Source organism: Manis javanica, chromosome 9 (assembly GCF_040802235.1).
Source record: "Manis javanica isolate MJ-LG chromosome 9, MJ_LKY, whole genome shotgun sequence".
In the NCBI taxonomy this organism is placed as follows: Eukaryota; Metazoa; Chordata; class Mammalia; order Pholidota; family Manidae; genus Manis; species Manis javanica.
The window spans coordinates 14,062,532-14,082,500 of NC_133164.1; the positions used below are offsets into that span (position 1 = coordinate 14,062,532).

General features: G+C 43.8%; 1 protein-coding gene across 2 annotated transcripts in view; it reads left to right on the forward strand.

Annotated features, from left to right (window-relative positions):
• The first annotated feature begins 16,039 nt into the window (after positions 1-16,039).
• Positions 16,040-19,969, forward strand: part of SOX21 (SRY-box transcription factor 21) — an 8,859-nt gene continuing 4,929 nt past the window's right edge. Inside the window, exon 1 of one of the 2 annotated variants that reach the window (XR_005063124.2) lies at positions 16,040-18,355. Coding sequence is in view for 1 of the 2 variants with exons in the window: in XM_037024965.2 (XP_036880860.1) it covers positions 17,472-18,302 (831 nt within the window). In the remaining variant the exon portion in view is untranslated. Of the gene's footprint in view, positions 19,890-19,969 lie in introns of those variants that run through there. The other variant, XM_037024965.2, reaches the window with a different exon arrangement.

Below are 19,969 nucleotides of genomic sequence, written 5' to 3' on the forward strand. Positions count from 1 at the left end.
AAGCTCCCCTTGCCATGGAGGGTAACACAGCCACGGGTTCCAGGGATTGCCTTTGGACAGACGTCTCGCGGCCGTTACGCAGCCCACCCGAGACAGCACTGTGACTGTGGCCCCTGCTGGCTCTTCTGCTTTGTTACAGAAGGTATACCTCTTTGTTTTCCTTTTTCTTTTCTGTGTAATGATAAAATGCAAACATTTACGCTCACCTCCTGGGAGATTTGACCTCTAGAAAATAAGAATTGGTTTTTTGGTTGTTAACCATTCAGAATCTGGTTCTAATGGACGTCAACACTTACTATGGATGATCGTAAGGAAGGGCAGTGCTGGAGGAGGATTTGAGAGAATTTGAAAAGCCAGTGGCAGAAAGGAATGGCTAAAGGTTAGGAGGAGAGGGTGGGCTGTGGGAAGGAGAGAGGCCTCAGTACTGAAACAGCAGGGCTGCCAGCAAGTGGGCCCCTAGAGAGCCTGCTGTTTACCTACTGCCTCTTGGCTCCGAACCACCAGCTATATTCCACCCATGACGCTGGAACTGGGATTCTGCAAATTTCACTTCCCAGATTCCTTTGTCACCTGGCATCCTTGCTGTATTCTGCCAACAGGAGGCTCTAGGGGCAGGTGGAAAGATTGAAGGAGGGAAAAAAAATTCTCCCCTTTTATCTTTTTTTTTTCTTTTTTTGGTCTTGTCAGCATGACCCCAACTATAGCAGTTGGCTTCAGCTTCCACCTTCTTTTTATGTGACCAGGACCAGCCTCATCATTTCAGGGATACCAGCAGCAGTGGTACCCCTTTTCAGAGGTTCAAGAACCAGCCCTGCTGGACCCCTTCTGGGCTTCTGGGTCCTCATACTCCCCATATTCCTTTACTCTTTGTCACACTAGGCATGGTAGTGATTTTTGTAGTTAGTAGCTGGGGTCACCCAGCGATCCTTATTAGCTTTTCTGTTTTTCATCATCTGTGTAACAAAGTCAATATCAAGTCCCTTTTCATTGAAAAACTTGGTCTGGTTTCTGCTTTCCTGGTGATACCTGACTGATACCCAGGCCCCATGCTTCACCCAGATTCCTGAGTCCCAGCCACAGCTTGGAGCCCAGAGAGGGCCGCTGATCTGGAGGGTCGGATGGAGCTGCGTAAAACCCAAGAATTTAATGAGATGCGCAGAACAACTGATGTTACATGTCCACCATTCTGGCTGCCCTCAAAGCCTGGAAAAAGTTTATTCATAGAAAACAGAAACAGTGTTTCTTACACACCTGAGAATGCACATTGGGATTAAAACCAACTGTACCGTCATTAAAAACATACCCTCAGACAAACAAATTATCTTGTTTCTCAATTCCCAAGATAATTACAAACATTATAAATGTTTGTGTGCTCAACATTACAGTGTATGAGTGCCCGAGTGTCTCGTATTTGTTATCCATTTCTAAAAGAATAGAAAATTAGGGCTTTCATTTGAAGAACCAATCTCCCTCTTGGCTGCTGCTATTTGCGTTCTTATTTTCTCCTGTTCCTGTTTTAAAAAGCATGTAAATATATTTTGTCCAGCTAAGGTGTAAGCATCCATTATAAACTGCATGAAATCATTTTAGATACAGGGCTTAATTTATTAGCTATTTAATTACTTTCCCCATCCAATCTATTACCGAATATTATCCACTTATTTTTCTATACCTCTTTCAAACCGTCCACTTCATTCCACCCCCACACATGCCCTAGTGCGGACCATCTGGAAACTTCATACATCTCCAGTTTCCCCTCTGCCCCAAAGCCAGAGACATCTTTTGAAAGATACATCTGATTTATTTTAGATAGTCTGCTATTGTCTGCAGGTCAAGTGCCAAACTCTTTAAGTGGCTGACTTAAGGCCCTCAGCTCTCTCCTTTCCTTCCCCCCAACCTCATTTCTATCCACTTTTCTGCCTTGAATGCTGGCTATACTAGACTTATATGAGTTCCTCAGATGCTCTGGCTCTTATCCCAGGTCTGTGAACATGTTTTTATTACTTTCTATAAATTTCTTCCCTCATCATCCCCTTTTCAGCTGTCTCTTTTCAGCTAACTTTTGCTCACACTTCTAGTTTCAGCATCGACTTCAGTTCCTCAAGAAAACCTTCTTTGAAGGGTCCCCTTCCCTACCAGGTTGGTTAGAACCCCAAATTTATACTCTTATGGTACCTTATGTTTTCTCTCTCATGAAAGCCATCATTCTTGTTAGTATTTTTTTAAATGTCTGATACTTTATGAAAATAAGAATTATGTCTACCACATTATTGTTCCTAACATAATACTTCACACCTAGTGGCTAATCAATAAATATTTGATGTATTAATGAAGGAATGATTCCTTCAGCTATGCCATTTAGAATCATGGGATCTTAAAGCAGGAAAAATATCCTTAGAGATGAACAAATCCAATCTTTTAATTTTATGAATAAGAGATTAAATAGTTTAAGAAAAGTCATACAGTTCCTCACAGTTATGTTTTAAGTATAATCAATCAATAAAAGATGCTTTATTTAGATAGATAGATCTAGAATCTACCCCCAATTTTGAAATATTATCCTTAGGTATTCCACAAAATTCTATGGACATTGATAAATTATACCAGCTCTAAGAAAATAATTGCATCAACTAATAATTTGGGTTCTTGTAGCTTTTATAAATTATATGTCAGCTTTTCAAGGACAAATATTCCTTCTTAAGTTAATTCTCAATACATTAAATCATAATATTTTTAATCTTTTAGCAGAATTTCCTGTCTCATATAATAAAGTCTGTATTTCCTCTCCACTTTCTTTCATATTATGGCAATAGTCCTCTTTATTTTTTTGTGTAATAATATCTCCCTCCCCACTGATAGAAAATTCCTGAATGATTCACCCAATATTAGTGATAGATTTATACATATATACCACCCACTCTTAGCCCCATCTCAACTGGCAATTATGGTAGACTAGTTTTGCGTCCACACAAAAATTTCTATGTAAATATTCATGCAACATTATTCTTAATAGCCAAATTAGAGAAACAACCTAAATGCCCATCAACTGATTAAAAGTTTTTTCAACAATAAAACTGAATAAACCATTGTTACATGCTATAACATGAATGAACCTTGAACCTTGTGCTAAGTGAAAGACGTCTCTCTCAAAAGACCAAGTAGTATATGATTATGTTTATATGAAATGTCTGGAAAAGGCAAATCTATAGAGGCAGAAAGGAGATTAGCCGTTGCCTTGGGCTAAGGGGAAGTGAGGCAGCTTGGGTAGAATGGGGAGTGACTACTGAGTATAAGGTTGCTATTTGTAGTGATAAAAATGGCCTACAATTGATTTGTTGTAATGGTTGCCCAGCTCTGTGAATATACTAAAAATACTTAAACTAGTGCACCTGTAATGGGTGGATTGTATGGTATGGAGATATATCTTAATAAACAAGTTATAAAAAATAACAGTCCTCCTCATATGACATGACAGTTCACAGTTCTGGAATGGTGAAAATCTGAGTGGTCATGGAGGGGACAGGGTGAGCAAGCCTTACAATGTGCCTTAAAATAAAAGCATCTCATGGGGAAAAATAGCATTAACAGTTTTTCCAATTCAACCTTAAAAGTCTCTCCGTACTGGTCCTAATGTCCAGCCATCTTCCCCCACTGTCCCAGGTGAACCACCTCTGCGTCTTTAAGTGGTCTGGCCACTTAACAGATATTTTTTGGAAAAATAACACTTTGCCATTTGTTTAGATTGTCTCATTTCATTCTAGTCTTCACAAAAACTTCAAAAATCAGCTAAGACAGACAACTGTTAACTAATGCAAAGCAACCATGGAACTCGGTCACAGAACATTTGATGCCCAGTTTAGTGCTTCTTATATTGTGTTGCTCCTCCATGCTTTTTAACGCATATTGCTTATTCTCTGATAGTGTCCTATTCAGAGTGTTTATAATTAAAAACTCATAAATTGCAGTATGTATTTTAATTGATGGGCTCTGCTGATGTCAGAAACCACAAAACCACTGATTCATCAGATTAAGCAGAAGTCCAGTCAGCTATGGAATTTTTTAATCCATCTCTACAGACATAACTGATATTGTCCTTAAGCAACATATCCCCAAGAAGAAATGAAAGTGAAAAGCTCATAGGTAAAGCAAAGGAGGTGGCGCCCCACCAATTAAATGTCATCCACTTGTATTGTTACATGTTAATTTTTCAGTAAAGATTTTGTGTCCTTTAGCAATGTCTTCTGTTTCTACTCTTTTTTTTAATAATATCATTGTTAGGTGTGCTGTTGGCACTCATTACATAACAGATAATTTTCTCATCCCATGAAAATAATTCAATCAAATATATTTCAAAACAATAAAATTAGAAATTAAGATTAGTTTAAAAAGAAAAGGAATGTAATCTGGAACAGAAGCTCTAAAATCAGGGCTATGTTTAGTGACCCTAAATCTTCCTGACACTACACAAATAATACCAAGGTATACAAAATAATCAAAGTCTGTATGTTCATCTTCTTAATTAAAAATACATTTAACACTGTATATTGTGAGCACTGAACTTAAAGAATTTCCTTTAAACTAAAACTGTGCAGATGAAAAGTGATATATGGGGTCATAGAAAGTTTGTCTCTCTGTGGAAAGTAAAAGGTTTATGCCTGATTAGCCACTTCCAGAAAATCTGGGAGAAAATAATTAATTTTATTTAAGCAATGACTGAAAAAAGGCTAGCTTTTTCCCCAGGATTGAAAATGAAGGCCCATTACTGGGAACCAGCAAAGATCATAGCAGAGTGGCCTCACCTATGCAGAGAGACTCCTAGCTTCTCCCTTCTCCTCCCCTCAAAACTGTCTATAATTTCAGGAGGAATTGGAGGAGGACGCTGTCAATTACAGAATTTCTCCAGCTGTTGAGTCATTCCTTTGCACCAAGAGAAAGTCTCCCCCTGCAGGCTTTACAACCTGTGTGTTAACCTCCTTAATTTGATGTATTAAATCTGGCTTCCCCAGGCTGAAGGGAACTAAAGAATCTTTAGCAGAATCAACTTGTAAAGTAGTAGATAGGTTTGTTCAGTTAATTATTACAACTCTGGACTTTGATGTCCAGGTGAAGGCTTCCAGTTATCTATCGCTGCATACCAACCTATCTTAAAACTTAGTGGCTTCATACAAGCATTTTGTTACATACAAAACTTCATAATTTTATAGGTGAGGTGTTTGGGCATAGCTCAGCTGGGTGATTCTTCTGTCCCACGTGGCACAACAAAGGTCATGTGGTGGCAGTCTGCTTAAGGCTAAGCTGTTCTGGAGGAGCCAAGACAGTATCACTCTCATGCCTGGCTCCTTGGCAGGGATGATCAGAAGGAAGGCTTGAATTGACTGGTGTCATTTATCAAAGAGTATCTCTAAACTGGTGGTCTCAGAGTAGTGGGAATTTTCGTATGGCAGCTCCAAGAAACCTTAGGAAAAGCTTCAACCCTTTTTACAACTTCTTAGAATTATTCTGAAAGTCCCAGAATAATGCTTTTGCTATCCCGTTGGTCAAGTAAGTCATTAAGACAAGCCATAGGGTGAATTATTAGATTTTACCTCTCAGTGAAGGTATAACAAACAATTTGTCTCAATGTTTTATCTACCATAAAGTCTATAGCCATTGAGCACAGACTGTGGAAGCAGCCAATTAAATTTCTACGGTAACACAAAATTAAAGATTCACACCATCCTCAGTTTATAATCCCAACTCCATGGAGACTTAATTGCAGTAAGTCTTGAAAACTAATGCAGTGTGAAAGCTCATAGTTGCTTTCTTCACCTAGCCCACCCAAACACATTTTGCCCCTCAGATTGTCGCCCTAAGCATTGCTGAGTCACCCAAGCATAGTCCTGCCTTAAGACCCCTGCCGCAGACTCCCAGATGGAGCTCCTCTGTCCCAGCTCAGAATCCAGACCTCTGCTTGTCTAAGGAAAAAGATAAAAAACATAACCAGTTCTCATAATGTATGCTGCTAAACTACTGTAGACTTGTAAAGGGAACCAGCATACTTTGAAATGAAGGATATTATTTACCCCAAAATGAAACCCTTTATTTCTGGAGTCAGGTGGAGTGAAGTTGTCAGTGGGCAGGGGTTGTATTTATGGGCTTTTTTTGTAACAAAAATAATACAAAAATAAAAACATCTGATGCAAAATATCTTACATGAAAGAAGTATATATATATGTATATACATACACACACACACACACACACACACACATAAAACCTGAGTTAGCTTAGGTTGCTGTAACCAAGTATTAAGAAAAAAATTCTGAAACAACACAAGTTTATTTTTTCACAGTGCTGGAGGCTGAGATGTCCAAAATCAAGGTTCCAGCAGGGTTCTCTCTTCCTGGCTTGCAGGCAGTGGGTTAGTCCTCACATAGCCTATTTTTGGAGAGAAATGGGCATGCAGAGAGGGTGAGGGAGCTCTGCTGGTGTCTCTTCTTACAAGGATACTAATCCTATCAGATCCAGGCCCCACCCCTATGACCTTATTTAACTTGAAGTACCTTGGAGAACCCATCTCCAAATACATTTACACGGGGTGGGGGTGGTGGGGGGGTGGTTAGGGATTCAACATATGAATGGGGGTTGGGGGGCACAATGCAATTAGGTCCATAGCAGAAGTTCAGAACAAGTTCTCCTTCACATGTCCCTGTTCTGCGACACAAATGCAGCTTTTGGAAAGGGGTTAATCTTGGCACACCCAAGAGTCCAACATACTTGACAGGCTGTTGAAGGTTCACTGCCCTACTTCCAAAGACCATTCGAGTAAAATTTATACCATTAACTGTAAATGCACTGAAAAAGACATGTGATTTTTAGAATGTATGCAGTGAAAATGCACAATCACCAGTCCTTTAGGGATTTCATTCATTTTATAAAAATATAAAAGTACATGTTCATTTAATTCAATTGTAACTTTTCATTTATAGTCAAGGAACTTTAAAAACAGAGGTGAAACAACTTATAAAGTCCAAATGTAAAAATTATTGCCTTTGTTACAGATATGTCCTCAATAGCAATTTAAGATTAAGGACTTAAATAATGACCAAATTATTCAGGGAGCAGATGGGAGTCAATTATTCAGTTGACCCCTGAACAACACAGGTCAAATACATGGGTCCATTTAAAGGCAGATTTTTTTTCAGTAAGTATATTGGAAAATTTGGGGAAGATTTACAACAATTAGAAAAAAGTATTTTCTTTCCTCTAGCTTACTTTGTTGTAAGACTACAGTACATAACACATATAACATACAAAATACGTGTTAGTTAACTGTGTTATTGGTAGGGCTTCTAGTCAATAGTAGGCTATTGTATTTCATATTAGTAGTTAAGTTTTGGGGCAGTCAAAAGTTTTATGCTAATTTTTTACTGCAGGAGTGGGGTCAGAGCCCTAACTTATGAATTGTTTAAGGGTCAGCAATACTTCAAACATCCTGATGATGTGGGAATTTAACTAGAAGTCACAGACACATCATTGGGGTCACCTCATTTCCAGCACTACTCTAGACTTCATTACAATTAAGTAGTTAATTAAGGTTAGTTTAATAATCCAGTACCTAAATTATTTAGTTAAATCTCCCACCCCTCTCCGCTGTGCATACACAGACTTAGAGCATGTGGCAGATTCACTCATTCAATAATTTACTGAGTGCCTATTTTGTGCCGGGAGCCTCGCTAGGTACTGAGATATAGAGATCACTAAGATATGGTCTCTGACCTTAAGATGTTTAAAGTTAAGGAAACAAACACATAATTAATTAATAGTTGCAATCAAGAGATACTGGCTAGAATAATAGTTGGTCCAGGGTACGGAGAAGCATTAAGCAAGGAGCAGTCAACTCAGCTTCTTGGAGGTATGTTTATAGAAGAAGCAACCCCAACTTATTATTAATGAATCAATCAGATAATACTTTCTTGTCAGGTTGTTGCCAGCCTTTTAACCCACTCCCATGTATCCTAATAGTAAAAGCATAATCTTATTAAAAAGCAAAGCCCTATGAGACGATGAAAGCCCCCTTTTGCCTCAAAAAAATAAACAAAGACAGTTTATCAAATGCGGGGCTCTGTTTGACAGCAATAGATATACTTACTAGTAGACAATGTTCATGCATAAATGGCAATCATTGGCTTAAAAGTGCACTGAAAAGCCCAATCTTCGAGTCTGGCCACTCCTGACAACTGACGGGAATGTGAAATGGGAGGCTGATAATGAACAAAAGGACACATCATGTAGGGAGTTAATGTATAGAAACACTTCAGTGCACAAACAAAGCATTAAAATACAATGCTGCCCTCCAAATACCAGAGGAGCGATAAGTCCACTGAAGTCATGAGTCAACTTTTCAGGCAGCTGGAACGATTAGGTGCAGATTGCTCCCAGACTAACCGCCATTCTTTAATGCTTCTGGTTCCTACCTTGTGCCCTCTTATTACATCCACGTCACAAAATTAGAAGCAATAAGGTTGCCTGCTTGCTTGTGAGTTATTTTATCCTGCCTCTAGAAAAAGAAAACGTGCTGTGGCGTAAATCAAACATCCTATCCTCATTCAGACATGGACCATGTGGAGTGATTGGGGAGCTCAGCACACCCAGGCCTGAGGCTGGACCAAATAGTCATCCTCTCCACAGGTGGTACAACAAACTAGGGAAAAGTACTACCTAGTCTCTACTTGTGCAGGCACCAAGGTGATGGTTCCAAATGCAAGATGCAAATAGCACAGTGGCAATAAAGACAGGTAGGGGCAACTAGTCTAACATGATAACCAAGCAAGTGGTAAGCATCTATATTTGGCAAAGATCTCTGCTAAATGGAGGAATGGAGGATGGAGGCATTTACACCAGTGGAGTTATTCTTCCAGGATGCAGGGTTCATGGACCCAAGAAGGTAGGGTTCTTGTTCTACAAATAAAGACTGGATGGCTTGGTTGGTCAACTAACTGCCTAAATTAAGAAAAACCATCAGAAACGCAACCAGAAACTAAGAAAAATATAAGCAAAACCCTAGGAAAATGTATAAATGTATATGATTGGGTAGCAGTGGGACTAGGGCCGAACTAGATCATTAAAAGCCCCAAGCTCTGAAAAAAGTGACCCTCCCCTCACCATGCCATACATCAGTCAGGAAAGACAAGGACTCCCACTATCACAATTTCTGCTCAACAATGAACTGAAGGGCTAGACAATACAATAAGGCAAGAAAAAGAAATGAAATGGATAAGAATTGGAAAGGAAGAAAGAAAACCCTCAATATTCACAGATCATATGCTTTTGTATGTAGAAATTCCAAAAGATCCTACAAATAAATTACCTGAATTAAAAATGGTTTCATAAGGTTGTTACTTACAAAGTCAATATATAAAAATCAATTGTATGTTTACATGCCAGCAGCAAACAGAAAGTAAAATTACTGAAAAGATACTTTTTAAAAAGATATCATCTCAAAAATATGTTATTTATAATAGTATCAAAAAATAATTTTAAAAACCTAGGAATAATAGATGAGTAAGAATTCAACCGGAAAACTTTAAGGTACTACTTGGAGAAATTAAAGAACAACAGAGTTAATGGAGGAATACAAGGCTCATGGATTAATAGTGTTAAAGTTGTAAAGATGTCAATTTTCCCTAAATCATCCTAGAAACTCTTAATCTTCATTAAAGGGCTTTTAAAATATATACAGGTTTTAGTAATCTTCAAAGCTCTCATCGCAAGAAAAAAATTGTAGCTGTGTCTGGGATGGATGTTAACTTATTGGGGTGATCATTTCACAGTATATACAAATACTGGATCATTATGTTGCACACCTGAAAATAATATAATGTCATGTAGCTCAATTAAAAGAAAATAAAAAAACTAAAATATTTGGGTTTTTATATAATTATTTTTATTGAAGAAGAGCTGATTGAAATGTTTGGGTTTTTAAAGAATATTTGGAACCTGACAATTGGTTCTAAAATTTTTAAGGAAATGCAAAGACCAAAAGTAACCAAGGTGCTTTTGAGTAAGATGAGACAGCCTTCTCTGCCAGAAGTACCATAGTGCAATAGTAGAACAAAAATAGAAAAATTGGAAAACATGAAGCAAAATAGCTCAGAAACCAGCTCATATTGTATGGCCAATGTAGGACCTAGTGAGCAGTATAAACAGGCAGTCCTTTCAATGAATGGCTCTAGAAGATGGAGTGTCATATGGAAAGAAATCAAACCTCATACTAAACACAAAAATCAATTTGAGATGGGTTCTGGAAATGGGGAAATAGCTCCTTATAAGGCTAGCCCCCTCCCCCCATAGATATTAACCATAGACTTAGGACAAAATACAGAAACAATTTTTTGAATGCCTGGAGAAAAATCAAAAGCAAACAAAAACACAAGAGGACACACATGCACGAAGGATTAGGTGAGTTTTTCCACTTGACAGTTTTTTGCCTGCAAAACTCTCTTGCACATGTACAACAGTAGACACGAACAGGAAGTAGCCAGTGCGCATGGTTAAAAACCGGGAACAGCTCGCATGCTCATCAACAGGAGAGTATAAGCAAATACACTACACTATGGTATAATTTACACCACTGAATGTCAGATAGACACTAACATGAATGTCAGTTACATGCACTAGAATTGAATCCAGACAATTAAAAGAAAAAAGTCACTAAAGATTATATACAGAAGTTTTAACTTCTCCAAGTTATAAATTAAAATAAAAACAAACTGTTAAGGGTTGCATATAGATGAAAGAAGCTATACAGCCTTAAAAAATGAAGGGAATTGAAATGGTTATTTTGGGTTAGGGAGGCAAGGACATAGTTTACTAAGGAGATCACTTGGTCTGGTATAGGTTTGCCTGCAGATTTTTTTTGGGGGGTGTGTGGTGAATTCATAAGTACTTGGTAATTATTAAATAAATAAATGGGCCACTGGTGAAGCAGATTACGAAGTGTAGCATGGATCAGGAATTGTGATTAAACCAAGTTTATGTACGTGGGGTTTACAGAAGAGAAGTAGAAAGAGGGGTTAGGAAGGGAAGCAGAGAGGTGGGATGGACAGGGATGGTTGGAAGAGATAACTGAGATTAGAGATCATCATTATGAGATTTTTTTAGCAGCCCTTGGCTACCAGAGAAAGGGTAGAGGCTGGGTTTGTTCAGGTCTGGCAGTTGTTCAGTGTTTGCAGTGGGAGGCCCGCGGAGTGAGGGCCAGGGGACTGCCGCAAGACTAAATCAGTGCCGACACCCACAGGAGCCAACAGGGAGCCTGGCTGCCAGGCCGCCAGGACAAGACTTTGAGAAACTACCTGGTGAGCCAGGTGGTGTTTGTGGGTTTGTAATGCCTTACTGGCGAGACTCCCTCAGAGAGGGGGTGGGGCCCTGGGTGAGTCACCGAAGGCTTGAGGAAGTGGGTGGAATTGAGCCAAGAAGTCCGGACTGGACGCCCTGTAGTGCTGGTACAGAACATCAGCTCAGCTCAAATCCTATTGCTTCCATTTTGGGCAGATTACTCATTCATCTGCTCTCTGACTCAGTTCCCCAGTTGCAAATGGGGGTAACTCTTACCTCATTGAGTTTTCCTAAAAATCAAATAAGATAATGTATGTTAAAGGTGTGGTGCCTTAAGAACTCAATAAATGATCACTATAAAATTACCAAAATGCTTAGCAAATGAGCTCGAGAGCAGACCCATCCTTAGAGAGGAATCCGAGAGGAAGGGCCGGGTAATCTGGAAGCTGGAAGAAGACAGCCAGACAAAGGGACTCTGCTAAATCAGAAGCATGGTTTATCACCTCCCTACTGGAATATTTAAGGGTACTCCCTGTTTCAGGTGTGTTCTTCCTCAAAATCACCCTGAGCATGGGTGGTGATGACACACCAGAACCCAGTCTCCTCATTTGAAAACTGGGGGTTGGAAGGAGTTTTCATTCCAGAAGCCACATGACAGGCTGACTTCTCACCCTTCTCATTCATTTCTGGTTTGGTTCATGGCTCCCTCCCACTGAAAAAGGCACTCATCCCTAGAGAAATTACTCTCTCCATCGCTTTTATGGAATCCTTGGGATCTGAAATCAGGACTTGGTGAAGTCGTCTGTCTTGGATTATTTGTATCGTCTTTTTTCCCCTATATTTTGGAGGAGGAGGGGATAAGAGGGAGCTGTGTTTTCATTTTGTTCTCTTTTGCCCTGTCTTCTAGGTAAAGCTCCTTTTGAAAATGCCAGCCTGCCTGAGCGCTGCCAAGGAGGGCTGAGGAAAGGTGTGCCCATCTTTGACCTGTATAGTACCAGTCTCCATGTATGGCAGGAGCAGTGAGAATGAAGGGATAGAGATCCCAAAAAGATGAAAATAAAGCAGTAAACGGTAAAACACCCCTTTGTGCAGCTGTTCACTCCTCCCATGACTGATCCAGCTCTTCTTCTTGTGGGGCTTTCCATGCAGCATGTTTGGGGGGCTGATGGGAGTAGAACCAGGGAGCTAGAGGAGGGCTCCATGCTGCAACAGCAGCCTGAGTAAGGCTGGCTTTCCATAGTTTGCTCATTTCCTCCTTAACAGGACAAACAGGCTGTATTACTTTTCGATGCCTGCTGGAGTGTCAGCTTATAAATACGTTCCCTGCACTTGCTTAAGACCAGAACCCCAAAGTTCTCTGACTGGGGTCTCCTGCTCTCAGTGTTCCAGGCGTGCTGTCTTGGCCTCTGCACTCGGAAGGCCTCACCTTCACTACCCATCTGGCCACCTCTCAGCACCCCATGGGCCTGCTCTCTTTGCTGAGGTTTACCACCTCCATGTTTCTGGGAAAATGTGGTATGAGCCATCTAGGTGGAAACCCAGTGAGAGAGTGGAGACTGAAGGGATTGAGGAAAATAATCTGGCTCGCTCTAATCCCTTTTCTTCCTTTGGGACCCAAAAATTCTCCCCTCTCTTACGGAAGAAAAAGAGAACGGAAGCTAGTCACTTTGGTGTTGCCAAGGTATTTTTTTATGCCCCTACCACCTCATTGCTGCCTCCTGGTAAAAGTTTTAGAATTGAAAAAAGACCATTTCTTGAGTAGAATTTAAGAGGGGGAAAAAAACTGTACTTACACAGATTCTTAAACTTTTTCTAAGAGAGTGTCTGTCTCTGCTTCCGATGAGATACATCTGTGATCATGGGCCACATATGTGGCCATGAGAAAAATACAGAACCCACTAAACTACTGACCAAGACACGACGTCCTCTGGGTGCTCACAATCAAGAGTTCACAATACAAAGCCCGCAGAGCTTATAATTCTCCTTCAATGTATTTTTCCTTCACTAGTCACTCCCATAGACTATTCTCATTCCTCTCGGTAGATTAGGTCAAAAATGCGCAAGAACAAAGAACACATTCTATGGATTCAAACATAGGACTTGTGGAAATTAAAACTGAACATATGTTTCGGTACATAAGAGCATGGTATGGAAACTTACTTTGTGAACAGCTCAACCAGATTTGAGCAAGAGGTGTGAAGGTTGGTTAAAAATAGCTGTGCCACAGACTTGCTTTCAAGCTCAGCTTTCTGTGAGGGCCTTGTCTTGGCTGGGAAGGGTGCAGGCCAAGAATATCGATCCCCTAAAAACAAACTGAAACCCAATCTCTCCCATTTTGAAATGCGTGAAGTTTTATTTGGTGAGTAGACACGCACACAGCCATTTTCTTTTTATGTACGGAAAGCACCTTTGCTTCTTGGATGTGAGAACTTTCAGATTTGGTTCATTTAGTCTCAATAAGCAGGCAATACTGCACAATTCATAAAACTATATTAAAGGAAGCTTATGTATTTTATTTTGTATAAGATATTACACAATACAAGCATACATTTCAATCACACACACAAATGTTTCTTTCCAATAACTTATTGCAATATTTCTTTCTAATAACTTATTGCAATAGATTTTTAAACTTAAATTTGAAGAGTATATTATAATTTAACTCACCAAGACAAAATATATTCTCTCAAGACTTATCCTTTTGTATATGTTAACATAATTTTCATAATTAGACTCAATTTTTATTCCCAATGTTTAGTGAAAAACAGTTTTTTTCATATCTTGCATCTCCATACACATGTTCTTTGTATGACAGTGTGGAATATTTTTGTCTCAAACCTATTATACAAGGTAGTGGGTTAAAAGCTTAGGGGTGATAATATTGCAGTTTATCATCACAAAAGAGTATATTTAATATTCTAGCCTATGTGATAACACCTGCTAGCGTTTTAACTTTGTTCCACCCAGAGTCTGTGAATGACAGAGTGTCTTTATAAAGCCTGTAAAGAAATATAGTTGAGGAGAAATCACTACAATTATTTTAGCAATACAAAAGCAAAAGTGATACAAAGTGAAAACTGGTAAACACAGTATCTTAGGTAAAATACAACTCCCGTACCTTTCACTGATTTATATTTCTGTAATCAAAGCAGCAATCACTATCCTTTTATTAAACTGAGCAATAACTTTTAAATAAATCTGATGGGCTTAAACAGTTTTAATAACTACAGTCAGGGCTTTGTGTCTGTGTGTGTGTCGTGTATGAGATGAACATATTCCACAGGGAAGACTTAAAGAGTTAAGTGCTTACAGAACACCCTACTTGCACACAGCACATGGCTAGGTCAAATCCAAATTGAGAAAGAAAGAAAGAAAGATGGGAAGGAGGGAAGGAGGGAAGGAGGGAAGGAGGGAGGGAGGGAAGGAGGGAAGGAGGGAAGGAGGGAAGGAGGGAAGGAGGGAAGGAGGGAAGGAGGGAAGGAGGGAAGGAGGGAAGGAGGGAAGGAGGGAAGGAGGGAAGGAGGGAAGGAGGGAAGGAGGGAAGGAGGGAAGGAGGGAAGGAAGGAAGGAAGGAAGGAAGGAAGGAAGGAAGGAAGGAAGGAAGAAACGAAGAAAGGAAGGAAGGAGGGAAGGAGGGAAGGAGGGAAGGAGGGAAGGAAGGAAGGAAGGAAGGAAGGAAGGAAGGAAGGAAGGAAGGAAGGAAGGAAGGAAGGAAGGAAGGAAGGAAGCAAGGAAGGAAGGAAGGAAGGAAGGAAGGAAGGAAGGAAGGAAGGAAGGAAGGAAGGAAGGAAGGAAGGAAGGAAGGAAGGAAGTTAGTTCTCCCTGAAAGGCAGGCCAACTTGTGAATAAAACCTTGAGGCTGAGAAGTATGTGCAACAGACCAAGAAGTGAGAAAAACATGCAAACAAAATCATGCTGTCTTATTTTTACATCATGTCAGCTATAAAGAAAAAAAACGGCTCATACTAAAGACAGTGCTTAACCGCATAAAATATTCCAGTATAGAGCAACTGGTACGGTTTACTTTTTTCTTTCAGATAAACGTTTTATACTTCTTGTTGATTTTGAAGACCTTCACCCTACCTGTGCATATAAGTGACATAGTACAACTGTACCTTAAAGAGGTCAGCATATAGATGGCTTTGACGACCAGAATAGAAACAAAACAAAACACCCATAATTTTTAAAGAGCTGAATGGTCAGCCAAGGATGCCTACTCTCAGCCTGGGCTAACTCCTTTTTGTGAGGGTTGCCAAGGGCACTCTCAGTCCCTCCGGAGTTACTTTTCACGCCACTCCCTCTGACTGTGTGCATCTCCAGTGCAAGAAAATGCGGGAAGCATCTGTTGCAGGTAATATCCGTAACTCCAAAGAAAACGCGCACTTTCTTCCTAGGAAAAGTCTTCAACATTTTCCAGGGTGCGTCCCCTCTTCCTCTGTAGCTCGCAAGGCTCTCCTCGTGCGCGCCGCCTTCCTCCGGGCGGAGGATCGCAGAGCCGCGCCGAGCGACGCTGGGCCGGCCGGGGGAGCCGGGCTGACACCGGGCTCGCCACAGCCAGACAGTGCGCAGACTCCGCGGCGCGCTCCGCGCTCTCCGCTCGCCTAAACCTGCTCTCCAGTGAAAAGGGGGGAGGAGTGCGGAGCGGGGCGGAGGGCAGCCAGTTTAATTTGCTGTCCTGGGGGTGGGCGAGCGGGAGGAGGCTCCGCTGGTCCCTCCTCTCTCCCGGAGCCCTGGGCTCCACCTCCTCCGCAAGCCCCCAGATATACACACACTCTGCCTCGGCGGGACATGCACACCCGGCGCCGGCTCCGGGCGCGTGCACACGCAGGTAGCGACACCCACCTGAATCTGTGCACGGGGCTGCCGCCGCCTCGGGAGCGGCCGCGCGGTGGCCTAGGCCTGCACGGCGGGAGCGGGGGAAACGCGAGCAGCCCAGCGCGGACCTGAGAACTGAGGTGATCGCGCGTTTTTCTTAAATCCTCTGCTCCAGGCGCAGGCCTAGAACCCCGGAGAGCAGGACCCCAGCGCGGGGCTCACGCGGGAGCCGGCTCCGAGGCCAGCGCGCCGAGAGGGGCGCGGCGGTGCGGGCGCCGGAAACTTGGGCGAAGTTAGTTACAAGTGCCGGGCGGCGGCCGAAAGAAGCCAGGGGACGCGGCCCGTGCTGGGCCCGCCGCGCCCGTGCAGCGCCGCCTTCCATCCCCGGCCTGTTCCGGGAGCCCGAGTCGGCCGGCGCGCCTGAAAAGGCTCGGAGCGAGAGGAGCCGGCATGGCCCCGGGGACGGAGAGACGCGGCGCCGCGGTGAGCCGGGAGGAATTCCTCTGAGGCCCGGCGCCCCCAGGCTTGCCCCAGCCTCCTCCGACCTCCTTCCGCGACCGGCAGCCGCAGAGGAAGCCCCGCGAGGCAGGTGCTGGGGGCGCAGACATCTCCCCCACCCCAGCCTGCCCCGCCGACGGGGGAGTTCCCAGCAGCGCGTTCCCCCGGAGTCAGGACGTCCGGCTGGTGCAGCTGTATTTGCATTTATATCCATTGCTGCGCTCTGCTTTCCCGTGGTGCGTCCGGACCCTCCTCCGCCTCCCCCTCTTCCTCCTCCCGGGCCACCTCCCCTCCTCCCCACCCCCATCTGCTGCTGTCAAATGAGAAAGTCACCGCGGAGATTCCAAGCACTCCGGCCGCCGAGAGCCCCCTTTGGCGCTCGGCAGCGCGCAGCGGCGGGCTCCCCGGCCTAACCTGGTAGAGCCTCCGCGACGCAACTTTCGCGGCTGCTGTGCGTTTGAGAGAGAAACACCCGTTGAGAGAGAGTTCTGCCGGGCAGCGGCCCCCTGGAGCAAACGCAACCGGAGAGGACGGACAAAAAGAAAGGAAAAAGCAAATTGCCACCGTGAGGTGGGGGCACCTCCGAGAAGTTATCGTGCCTGGGCGAGGATTTTGCCAAGGTTTTCGCCGGAGAGACCGGGGCCCTCGGGGCGCGGCGCGGCCCTGGGCTGGCCCTCCAGCCCCCTCCTCCGGGGCGGAAGCCACGCGGGGCCGAGAAGTGGGGCGCAGCGAGTTCGTGCGGGCCGGACGGGTCCCCGCGGAAAGCCAACATTGATTTCCTCCGGGCGGAGGGCGACGGCCCGGGCGGCGGCGGCGGGCTGCAGGCGCGGCACAGCGAGAGCATGTCCAAGCCGGTGGACCACGTCAAGCGGCCCATGAACGCCTTCATGGTGTGGTCGCGGGCTCAGCGCCGCAAGATGGCCCAGGAAAACCCCAAGATGCACAACTCGGAGATCAGCAAGCGCCTGGGCGCCGAGTGGAAGCTGCTCACCGAGTCGGAGAAACGGCCGTTCATCGACGAGGCGAAGCGCCTGCGCGCCATGCACATGAAGGAGCACCCCGACTACAAGTACCGGCCGCGGCGCAAGCCCAAGACGCTGCTCAAGAAGGACAAGTTCGCCTTCCCGGTGCCCTATGGCCTGGGCGGCGTAGCCGACGCCGAACACCCGGCTCTCAAGGCGGGCGCCGGGCTGCACGCGGGTGCGGGCGGCGGCCTGGTGCCCGAGTCGCTGCTCGCCAATCCCGAGAAGGCGGCCGCCGCCGCAGCAGCAGCAGCGGCGCGCGTCTTCTTTCCGCAGTCGGCTGCCGCTGCAGCAGCCGCAGCCGCAGCCGCCGCCGCCGGCAGCCCCTACTCGCTGCTCGACCTGGGTTCCAAGATGGCAGAGATCTCGTCGTCGTCGACCGGCCTCCCGTACGCGTCGTCGCTGGGCTACCCGACCGCGAGCGCGGGCGCCTTCCACGGCGCGGCGGCCGCGGCTGCAGCGGCGGCCGCGGCCGCCGGGGGGCACACGCACTCGCACCCCAGCCCGGGCAACCCGGGCTACATGATCCCGTGCAACTGCAGCGCGTGGCCCAGCCCCGGGCTGCAGCCGCCGCTCGCCTACATCTTGCTGCCGGGAATGGGCAAGCCTCAACTGGACCCCTACCCCGCAGCCTACGCCGCAGCGCTATGACCCCGCGGGGCCGCCTCGCGAGGACCGCTGTGCACACGTGTACATATGTATAGGTACGAGCTCTGCGGCCTCCCCGTGCGCCCTCCCGCGACGGGGCCCCAGTTTGTATGTACATAGGACCATATAGGTGTCGGGCAGAGGCAGAGAAGCCAGTCGGGCGAGAGTGGCCGAGCGCGGGAGTGCGCGGGCGAGCGTGCGTGTGAATTTACAGGATCGTTTCAGACCCGCACTTCGGCAGCCAACTTTAAAGCAGGCAGTTGTATCCGGTTGGTGTTTGCTTTGCACTTGGGAACCTGTTGCGTTTTGGCCCAGAGAGGTGGAGGAGTAACTTTGTGACACATTGGGCTTTCCAGCTTTGTTTTATGGAAGTTTATTGTCGGCTTTGTTTTTGTTTCTCATTGTTTTTCATTTATTTTATTTTATTTTGCCCTGGTCTGTGTTGCATGCACTCTGTTCAAGTGTTAGGTCTGAAATGGCTGACACAAGAGAAAAAGCTGGTCTCTGTCCTTAGTTTCTCGTAGGGAGCCTGTGGATCTGAGCAGCCTTGCTCCCTATTTGTACTATTTGAACTTTGCAGATCTCTGTTCTCTCAAGCAGAACTCCCAGACCGGATCCATTCTTGACCAGTGACCGGCTCGAATCTGGCCTTTTGTATGTGAGATGATCACGGTTTCTTTTGTTTATCACGCAATATGCAAATCAGAGCAAGAGGTCTTTCTCCAGAGCAAGGAACGCACACAAGAAATATGACTTGAAAAGTTGTCAATTGGATTTTCTCCCCCCCTCAAAAAAAGAAAAAAAACCCTGCTAGTCTCCCCGAGTCCACTCGCTTGAATTTCTCACACAGTTTACAGAAAGATAAAAGGCACTGTTCTTGTGTTCCCCTTATGGCTGAGTTCACCTTAAGATTGTAAATGTGTATTATATCCGTGAAATCATTGAGTTTGAAAATGTGTTATTTGCGTTGCCCTGAATCTGAGTCGGTTTTCGACTCTAAAGTGTTTTGAGCAAACATCAAAGTTAACTTTTAAAAATTGCGGGACTATTTCAGAATCGCAATTTTATCCAAGATTAAATCAGACTTTTTTTGTCTGAGTGCTATATATTTATTATTTAGGAACACTGAAAAAAAACCCACATAATTGTTTTAACATATGTCTCATTTTCAGCTAGCGTTTCTCCACCAACTTGAACCGTTTAAATGTGTTTTGGAGTTTTCCCCCTAATTAGCTTATTTTTAGTTCACCTGCAATTCAGTTGCAGATTATGATAAAACACATTTTAGAGAAAATAACCTTCCTCAATTGTAGCTTTTTTGTTTCTTTCTAAATGTATATATTTTGACTAATGTTTGTGAATGAAGTTGGCTAACATGTACTTACTTTCATTTTGACTTTATGTAATATAAAGTTTTAAAAAGTTTAAGTATTGATTTTAACCTTTATGTGTAAATGGTTTTCTTGTGTGATCTTCTAATTTAATATTAGACGTCTAAACTATATCTGTAAATTAGAATCCGACTATCACTCTGTTCATTTTTTTTGAACAAAGAGTTTAAATAAAGCCTGAACCAGGGAAAAGAGAAAATCCTCTATTTCTTGTTGAGTTCCTAACAAGATTTTTATCTGAATTGCCCTTATGTGCCTGGTGCAGGTGAAGTGTAAGGT